The sequence below is a fragment of the Oryzias melastigma genome, unplaced genomic scaffold (genome assembly GCF_002922805.2).
Source record: "Oryzias melastigma strain HK-1 unplaced genomic scaffold, ASM292280v2 sc00458, whole genome shotgun sequence".
NCBI classification, from domain to species: Eukaryota; Metazoa; Chordata; class Actinopteri; order Beloniformes; family Adrianichthyidae; genus Oryzias; species Oryzias melastigma.
The window spans coordinates 9879-20476 of NW_023417053.1; the positions used below are offsets into that span (position 1 = coordinate 9879).

Genomic DNA, 10598 nt, shown 5'->3' on the forward strand with positions numbered 1-10598 from the left:
AGGGGGAAAATTATATTTTTTAAAAAGGGAGAAAAGCAGGGGATGTTAGAATGTACATCAGTACTTTCATTCTTTCACTACATCCACTGCACATGCACAGACCAATACTTCATATTTTCAGTTTGGGGGAGAACCCATAAATCTGTGTTACTTCTTTAATGTTGTGGTTGTTTTGCTGTTTGTTGTCGTTTTGTGACTTTAAGTTACATTTACTTTTAGCTTAATGCAGATAATGTGAAGCTACACTTGTAAACTTAGCTCTGGACTTTTAGGTGAGCTCCTTCACTTCTGGGACTCGTAGTTTTAAATCGTTCCATAACTCTGCTGCAGATCCGTACCGACACACAGCCTCTCTGTCTGCGCGGTGAATGCTTCATAATCCGCTCTTCGAACCGGACGACGTGATCCCGGCGCGGAATATAAATTAAGCCTTGGACGAGTGGTTCATTTCCAGTGTAAACTCATTATACGCGCCGTCCTCGCGGCGTTTGGTTAGAAGAGCGCAGATTATCAAACGCTCACTATGCAGACAGAAGCGCCGTAGACACGGATCTGCTGCAGATCTTCTGGTTCATCTCCAAACAGCGCAGTAATGACAGCCGCAGCAGCCCTAGCTGTGTTAGCGCCGATATTAGCTTAGCTAGACGAAGCTCTCTGTTCATCGTGATCAAACTCACAACATGCTTCATCTTCAGGTGATCATTTATTGCCATCGTGCTCTCATGGAACACAAGTTCTGTCGTGCAGAAATTACATTTGACACTTTTTCCTCTTTTATTTTCTTTATGTTTCCCACATCTTCGAGCTAGCGTGTTGTTATGAGCCTACAGAGAACTTCCTGTTGAATCACTATGCTGACCAGATTAGCACCACTGCGCATGTGTGACAAAGAGAACGGGAGACCCGACATTAGAATGCGCGAACAGTAGTTTTAAGATCAAAACAAGGGAAAAAAACAAACAAAAAGCGACGCTTCGACGACCAAATTTTTCGTCGACTATTTTAATAGTCGAATAGTCTTCGATTAGTCGAATAATCGTGGCAGCCCTACTAAATATGGATAATTACATTCTCAAAACAATAAAATACTCACCTCATAAGTGCTAGTAAATCCCAGCCTGTATAAGACGGGGAGGAAAATCTCAGACGTTATGATTGCTGCCAGAAAATAGGCGATGCAAAACAGTCCAAAAATGGCTCCATAGCGATATACCTACAAATGACATCATCAATCAGTATTAATAAACGATAATAAGAACAGAATTATAAAGCTCTATCATTGTTTGTTTATAGATATCTGGACTGAGTGGCCCATTCTTCTAAATTTCCAAAACGGAAGTACCTCCTGGTTCCAACAAGCCAAAATCCTGTCGATTTCAATAGAGAAATAAAGATTGTAGGTACCTTAAGTTACTATATTAGTCACACGGAGGGAAATTCATTCAAACAACTGTTAATTAGTCATTGGTTGTGTCCGAATCTCCCCAACCCCAAACTACTGAAAAACTATATAGTGCGGGACTATCCAGCAACTATAGTGTGCTGGATTTTAAAGGTAATTCAGACACGATTTTCACAACTTCCCTTTGTTTTTCTAAACTCCAGATATGACGTCACTGATTTCACAAAAAGAAAATCAAATCAATACAAACATTTCACGATGTTTATTTTGACTATATATATATATATATATATATATATATATATATATATATATATATATATATATATATATATATATATATATATAATGCTCACAAAAATTAAAGGAGCACTTTAAAGAAACATTAAATACATCAGATCTAAATATGAAGTTGGATATCTATACAAATAACGACAGGGCAGTCTCTTAGGAACAAAAGGATGCCAAGTCTTTTAATGGAAATAAAAGTTTTCAGCCTACAGAGGGCTCAATTGTGTAGACACCATAAAATCAGAGTGCAATGAAGATGTGGCAGGCCAGTCCATCCATCTATCTTTTTCCGCTTCATCCGGGACCGGGTTGCGGGGGCAGCAGTCTAAGCAAAGATGCCCAGACTTCCCTCTCCCCGGCCACTTCCTCCAGCTCTTCTGGGGGGACCCCGAGGCGTTCCCGGGCCAGCCAAGAAACATAGTCTCTCCAGCGTGTCCTGGGTCTTCCCCAGGGCCTCCGCCCAGTGGAACATGCCCGGAACACCTCTCCAGGGAGGTATCCAGGAGGCATCCGGATCAGATGCCCGAGCCACCTAAACTGGCTCCTCTCGATGCGGAGGAGCATCGGCTCTACTCCGAGCTCTCTCCGGGTGACCGAGCTCCTCACCCTATGTGTAAGGGAGCGCCCAGCCACTCTCCGGAGAAAACTAATTTCAGCCGCTTGTAGTCGGGATCTCGTTCTTTCGGTCACCAGAGCTCATGACCATAGGTGAGTAATGGAACGAAGATCGACCGGTAAATTGAGAGCTTTGCTTTCTGGCTCAGCTCTCTTTTCACCAAAACAGACCGGTACAGCGACCGCATAATAGCGGATGCAACTTCAATCCGCCTGTCGATCTCATGCTCCGATCTCACCTGAGGCAGGAGCACTCCACCCACCGAGAGAGAGCAAACTACCTTTCTCCGGTCGAGAACCATGGCCTCAGACTTAGTGGTGCTGACCCTCATCCCAGCCGCTTCACACTCGGCTGCAAACCGCTCCAATACATGCTGGAGGTCCTGGCTTGATGGAGCCAACGGAACAACATCATCTGGAAAGAGCAGAGAAGATATCCTGTGGTCCCCAAGCCAGATCCCCTCCGGCCCCTGGCTGCGCCTAGAAATTCTGTCCATAAAAACTATGAGCAGGACAGGTGATAAAGGGCATTCTATCCATAAAAACTATGAACAGAACAGGTGATAAAAGGCAGCCCTGCCAGAGTCCAACATGGACCGGGATCAGGTCTGACTTACTGCCGGCCATGCGAACCAAGCTCCTGCTCCGGTCATACAGAGACCGGACAGCCCTCAGAAAGGATCCCCGGACCCAATACTCCCAGAGCACCCTCCACAGGACACCATGGGAAACGTGATCGAACGCCTTCTCCAAATCCACAAAACTCATATGGACTGGATGAGCGAACTCCCACGAACCCTCTGAAGAGGATGTAGAGCTGGTCCACTGTTCCACGACCAGGACGGAAACCGCACTGTTGTTCTTGGATCTGAGGTTCGACTTTCGGACGGACTCTCCTCTCCAGTACCCTGGCATAGACTTTCCCAGAAAGGCTGAGGAGTGTGATTCCCTGGTAGTTGGAACACACCCTCCGGTCCCCCTTCTTGAAAAGGGGAACCACCACCCCAGTCTGCCAGTCCAGAGGTACGGTTCCTGTCTGCCACGCAATGCTGCAGAGACGTTTCAACCAAGACACTCCCACAACATCCAGGTACTTGAGGTACTCAGGGCGAACCTCATCCACCCCTGGCTCTTTGACTGCCTCAGTGACCTCAGCTTGGGTGATGGACAGTTTCACCCCAGTGTCCTCAGCCTCTGCTTCCTCAACGGAAGGCGTGTCAGCAGGGTTGAGGAGATCCTCAAAGTATTCCTTCCACCGCCTGACAATGTCCCCAGTTGAGGTCAACAGATCCCCACCTGCACTGAAAACGGTGCCTGCAGAAAAGTGCTTTCCCCTCCTGAGGCACTTGCCAGAATCTCTTTGAGGCCAACCGATAGTCCTTCTCCATGGCCTCACCAAACTCCTCCCAGGACCGAGTTTTTGCCTCATCACTTCTTCAGCTTGACGGCATCCCTTACTTCTGGTGTCCACCACCGGGTTCGGGGGTTGCCGCCACGACAGGCACCAGAGACCTTGCGACCGCAGCTCCGGAAAGCAGCAGAGACAGTAGAGGTGGAGAACATAGTCCACCTGGACTCAATGTCACCAACCTCCCTCGGTACCTGCTTGAAGTTTTCCCGGATGTGGGAGCTAAAGACCTCCCTGACGGAGGGCTCAGCCAGACGTTCCCAGCAGACCCTCACTGTACGTTTAGGTCTGCCGAGTCTTTCCGGCATCCTCTTCCGCCAGCAAATCCAACTCACCACCAGGTAGTGATCAGTGCACAGCTCTGCCCCTCTCTTTACCCGAGTGTTCAAAACACACGGCCGGAGATCACCTGAAACGACTACAAAGTCGATCATCGATCTCCTAGCTAGAGTGTCCTGATGCCAGGTGTACTGATGGACACCTTTGTGTTCGAACATGGTGTTTGTTATGGACAAACTATGATGTGCACATAAGTCCAACAACAAAACACCTCTCAAGTTCAGGTCAGAAGCCATTCCTACCAATCACGCCCCTCCAGGTGCCACTGTCATTACCCACGTGGGCATTGAAGTCTCTCAGGAGGACGACGGAGTCTCCCGTTGTGGCACTTTCCAGTACCCCTCCAAGAGACACCAAGAAGGCCGGGTACTTCGAACTGCTGTTTGGCCCGTAAGCCAAAACCACAGTCGGAGACCTGTCCCCCACCTGAAGGCGAAGGGACGCGACCCTCACATCCACCGGTGTGAACTCCAGCACTTGGCGGCTGAGCTGGGGGCTCACGAGTAAGCCCACCCCAGCCCGCCGCCTCTCACCATGGGCAACTCCAGAGTGGTAGAGAGTCGAGCCTCTCTCGAGGGACTGAGCTTCAGAGCCCAGGCTGTGCATGGAGGTGAGCCCAACTATATCTAGCCGGTATCTCTCAACCTCTCGCACAAGCTCAGGCTAATTCCCTCCCAGAGAGGTGCTATTCCATGTCCCAAAAGCCAAATTCCATGACCGGGGTTTGGGCCGCAGAGGCACTTGCCTTCAACTGCCACCCAAACCACAATGCACCGGGCCCTTCAGAGCTCCCCTGCAGGCGGTGGGCCCACTGGGGAGTGATCCCACGTCGCTCCTTCGGGTTGGACCCGACGGGGGCCCGTGGGAGAAGCCCCAACCCCAGGCCTGGTTCCAGGGTGGGGCCCCGGTGATGCCAATCCAGGCGACGTAGCTGAATCTCTCCTGCTGTCACTCATAAAGGGGTTCTGAACCGCTTTTAGTCTGGCTTGTCACTCAGGACCTGTCTGCCATGGGAGACCCTACCAGGGGCAGAAGCCCCCGACAGCATAGCTCCTGAGATCACTCAAGCACTCAAACCCCTACACAACATTAAGGTGGCGATTCAAGGAGGGGGCAGGCTACTCCATTTTTTCCAAAACTTATTTTCTGCAACCCCAAATGCTTTTCAGTATCTTATGTGGCCCCCACGAGTTTGTATGCATGCTTGACAACGTGGCGGCATGCTCTTAACGAGACGACGGATGGTGTCTTATGGCATTTCATCCCAGATCTGTGTGAGGGCATCCCTGAGCTGTTGTACAGTCTAAGGAGCAATCTGGCGGCGCCTAATGGACTCAAACATAGTGTCCCAGAGATGTTCTATTGGGTTAAGTCATGGGATCGTGAAGGCCATTCAATTGTTTCAATTCCTTCATCCTCCAGGTACTGCCTGCAGACTCTTGCCTCGTGAGGCCGAGCATCGTCGTGCATTAGGAGGAAACCAGGACCTACTGCACCAGCGTAGGGTCTGACAATGGGTTCAAGGATTTCATCTGGATACCTTATGGCAGTCAGAGCACCATTTCCTAGGCAGTAGAGGTCTGTGCGTCCCTCCATGGGTATGCCTCCCCAGACCATCACTGACCCACCACCAAACCTGTCATGTTGAACCACGTTGCAGGCAGCATGACGTTCTCCTTGTCTTCTCCAAACTCTTTCACGTCTATCACAGGTGCTCAGGGTGAACCTGCTCTCGTCTGTGAAAAGTACAGGGCGCCAGTGGTGGACTTGCCAATTCTGGTGTTCTTGAGCAAATGCCAGTGGAGCTCCATGGTGCTGGGCAGTGAGCACAGGGCCCACTACAGGACGTGGGGCCCTCAGGCCACCTTCATGAAGTCTGTTCCTGATTGTTTGGGTAGAGACATTCACACCAGTGGCCCTCTGGAGGTCATTCTGTAGGGCACGAGCAGTGCTCAGCCTGTTCCTCCCTGCACAAAGGAGCAGGTATCAGTCCTGCTGAGGGGTTGAGGACCTTCTACGGCCCTGTCCAGCTCTCCCAGAATAACCAGCAGTCTCCTGAAATCTCCTCCATGTTCTGGAGATTGTGCTGGGAGACACATTAAACCTTCTTGCTGCAGCACGTGTGGATGTGCCATCCTGGAGAAGTTGGACAACCTGTGCAACTTCTGTAGGGTTAAGGAATCTCCTCATACTGCCAGTAGAGATAATTATCAAGCCAAAATCAGCACGAGTGGAAAACCAGCCAAAAAAGATCAAGAGGGAGAAACTTGAAATGACCTCCACATGTAACACCAGTCCTGTTTGGAGGGTTTTCTAATTGTTGCCACTGAAGTGCACCTGTTGTTAATTCCATGAACACCAATACAGCTGAAATTGATTAACGAGGCCCTCAGCTGCTTAACCAACCAGAAAATTATCAGACAGGTTTAATTCAATTCATGCCAGGCCCAATAAAAAAGTTATCCTATAACTTTTGTGAGCAGTCTATATCTGAAGCCATACTGAAGCCACATATGTAAGATCTCATCATGGAGCAATGAGGTCTGTGAATTTCCTCTATCAACGAAAATGGATCATATATGTTGCCCAAAGGAATCTGGCCTGGAATTGTGTGAATGCATTAGATGCATTCACACAATTCCAGGCCAGAATCCAGATTGAGATTCTTCATTTACGTTTTCTTCCTAACGTTTTTTGACACGTAAAAACTCAAGCACACTTTATGCGAATTACACAATCTTGGTATCAAAACATTCAGCTCGTTAAAGACATTACTGCTTGTATTATTAGTAGTTGTGCACTTTACAGTTTTTGCGTAGTTACACAATTTGTGCGTTTTTAATCAGCCCCATTATAACTAATAGTATTTTATACAAATTCCTGCAAATTACACACTTTATGCAATTTAAAACATTCAGCATGTCCAGAAATTCATGCTTGTACTTCCAGCATTGTTAAAATTCATGCAAGTTACACAAAATTACACAATTCAACACAACTTTACACAATTTTACACAAATTTGTGCAAATTTTAAGCAAATTCAGCATTTTATGCAATTTTACACATCCAGCATCTTCAGGAAATTCATGCTTTTACTACACATTCTTACAATTACACAAGTAACACAAATTTAACACAACTTTACACTACTACACAATTTTACACAATTTAGCAAATTTTAAGCAAATTCGACATTTTATGCAATTTTACACATCCAGCATTTTCAGGAAATTCATGCTTTTACTAGACATTGTTAAATTTAAGCAATTTTAAGCTTTTACACGGTTGTGTTCACAAATTTACACGAATTGTCTGTTTTTTCCACAAAATTCTTACAACTTTTTGTGCGAAATCAAACCCATGCAATATGGGTATCAAACCGTTCAGGATGTTGAGAACATTATAACTAACTACGTTTTTTAAGTTAACTTTGAGTTTTGCTAACATATTAGCATAATTTTATCTTTTTTGGCTAATTTGACACTTTCTCCGGTTTTTAAGGCTAATTATTTGTTAAGCTACTTTCAGCAATTCCTTCAGCAATTACAGTAAGTCCTTACAGCATCTTCAGTAAATGTTTGCAGCATATTCAGCGACAACATTCAGCAGATGCATTCACACATGCATTATTGCAGGTAATGCAACTTTTCTAGTTTTGTTTGTATTTTCATTTAAAAATATGTTGATTAGTTTGTTGACAAATTTTATTCTTGTTGTTTTTATAAAATTACAACTAAAACTGTGATTTATGTTTGTTAAACATTTCTGGCATGTCCTAGCCACAATGAATCTTAATTTTTCCAGATGGAATTTTCTGTTTCTGCATGGTTTTATGTGTGTGAATACAACAGGGAAAAATGACTAAATAAAGTTAGTGCTAAATAACAGAGGTTGTGTTGATTAAAATGTGACCAAAATATTTTTTTCCTTTTTAAAATGAATGTTAAGGTCTTTGTTTGCTTTTGGTTTTTACATTTGTTCCCCAAGACATTCAGTGTTTTGTAACTAAAGATTGATTTGGTACAAATGTAAAGTTTTACAAAATATTATGGTTTCAGTAAAAAGAATGGAAGTTAGATTAACAATATCCACCTGAAAGGTACCAATATTTTATGTTTTATGCTATTTTACATTCTTTTTATGGAAATACATGAAACATTGACCCTTTATAATCTGTAGATAACGTTTTGCTGACACATTTGGGTCAAAATTCTTGCGGGACAATAAACAACTGCTGCTCATCTTTTTATTAGCCAGGATTTTGATGGTAAACTAAAATATGGTACCAATTTCAGAAGAAAAACCTAATAAATATAAACATTTTAAAAGGATTATGTTTGACTCTACTTTGTTCTGATGATGAAAAAAAAAATGTCCAAATGAAAAATTCTTCAAACAAACTGCAAAGGTTCGAGTACCCATCACCTTACCTCTGCAGGGTTAGACAGCACTGTTATAGCTGACATGGCGCTGGCAGTCAGAGACATGGACACGGGCAAGGCTGTCAGTGTACGACCCGCAGTCAGAAAGTCTCCTGAACTGTTCTTCCTCCTGTCCACCCAGGCAAAGTACACCCCAATGCAGGCAGACACCCCCAACATGAGAGCAAACACCACATAATTTGTTACTCCGAAAGAGTTTGCCCCCACAGCTGACATCCTCAGTCCCAGTTTCTCTGACTCTTCTTCCAGAAAATTCTGTTGAGTTGAAGCTGAGGAGTCCTTGATAGTGGGCCGTCCTCTTCACACTGCAGGAACACTCTGTTCATCTACTGCTTGTCTGGCACCATTCCAGATTGAACATGCATAGGAATCGAAATTCAGTTTACAAACGCTGCTTGGGTGATAATTAACCAGTTGGACACTTTTTATATGTAAAAATGTGTGAAAACATTGAAAAAAAAAACAATTTGTTTTGTCAGAATTTGTATTTTATTGTGACCCTTTAGAATGAGAGCAAAAACATTTAAATTAACTATTTTCAACATCAGACTCATACTATAAATTGGAATAGAACAATACAATTAACATGAATTCAGCTGTTTGATATACAAAAAGGGATTAAAAAACTTTTTTTGTAATTAATTGTAGACTTAGTTTACTTAAAAACTGCAAAAATTATGAGACAAAACAAGTTATTTTGTACTCAAAATACACATTTTATTTTACTCTTCAGTGTACATTTTTATGCAACTTGACATTAAAACTGTGTAATTTACATTTAAATTTTTAAATGTTTAACCTAAATGTACCTTCAGATGGATTGTAATTGTAAAGCTCTTTAAGCTGCTTAGAGCATGAAGCATGAAAATTGTTTTTTTTTCTATAAAGTTTAATTTGAAATCTAATAAGTATATACATGTGTTTGTCAAATTCCAAACTCTATAACCTACTTTGTATTTTCTAGAAATTGTCAGTGTTGTTTGTCCTTATTTGCATATTTTAAAAAAGCCCAGAGATCAGAGATGTACCACTAAGGTAAAAACAGTCAGTGTTCATAAACAGGCTTTTAATCAGCAGTAAAGATACAGACGCAACTTTTGTCAACTTTTGGCAACAGAAGAAAATTAACCTCAAAATGAGTTTAAGCCCTCGGCCTGGTGGTCTAGTCTCTTGGGTGCCGGTCTCCTGGGCCCGGCGGTCTCCTCTCCACACAGGGAGTGGGATCCCCGAGATTTAAGATCTAGAGCAGGGGATCAATCTACATCGGAGCCTGGGGGTCTCCGGGTCTTGGTGGTGTGGGTTCTGGTCCTTGCTCTCGGGAACTGGACCTCTCCAGAATTCCTTCAGTGGGTGTGTCTGTTCAGGTCTTGTTTACATCACTCCTCCGGGGCCCCCGCTTCTGTTTGATCTCCCTCTCCTGGGTGAGGGTGTGTGCCCCCTGCCTCACTACCCCCTGGACCTCCTGCAGCGGGGGTGGGTCGAACTTGGGAGGCTCCGGTTCTTACCTGGGGTGGGGCGGGAGGATGCTCAGTACTGCCGGGTGGTGGTGGGCTGCTCTTCTGGGTTTGGGGGGCTCTCTGGGCGTGGGGTCTCATTCTGGCCCTCCTGGCGCTGGGAGAGCCTTACCACTCTCTGGCAAGGGGGTCCTCTGCAGCGGTCCAGGGTGCTCTGGTTCTTTCCGTGGCCCTGGTACCGGACCGTGTAGAGGGATCCCGCTTGCTCCTGCTGCTTCGACAGGAGATCTTGGTGTGGGGACGGCCAGGCGCTCTCCCTCTGTGTGCATTCCATCATCATCCACATCAGCAAAACATAAAGACTCACCTGAGCACAGGTGTCAGCTCACCTTAGCACTAACAGTCTGTGTGACAGAATGGAAGGCTTTACATGTGTGGGTTTATATGCATTAGTGTGTGTGTTAACTGCAGTTGTATTGAGTACACTTTGACTAGTTTAAATTTGAAGACTATCTTAGTCAACAGTAACTACTGAGTGTGTTGACAGGCCCCGCCCATTCCAGATTGCTATTTATACCTGGTTGTTTTATGTTGTGACTACCCTCTGTTACTATCTTATTTTCTCTAAACTCCCCTCCTTTACCTT

The 10598-nt window shown here is 45.0% G+C and overlaps 1 protein-coding gene across 1 annotated transcript in view; it reads right to left on the reverse strand.

The window, feature by feature from the left end:
* LOC112140699 (sodium-coupled monocarboxylate transporter 1-like) overlaps window positions 1-8785 on the reverse strand; it is a 14234-nt gene extending 5449 nt beyond the window's left edge. The window contains exons 1-2 of the mRNA XM_024263713.2: window positions 8487-8785; window positions 1094-1213 (exon numbers count right to left, since the gene is read on the reverse strand). Of these exons, the coding sequence (XP_024119481.1) occupies window positions 1094-1213; window positions 8487-8714 (348 nt within the window). The 5' untranslated portion in view covers window positions 8715-8785. The remainder of the gene's footprint in view (window positions 1-1093; window positions 1214-8486) is intronic.
* Between the last annotated feature and the right edge of the window lie 1813 nt (window positions 8786-10598).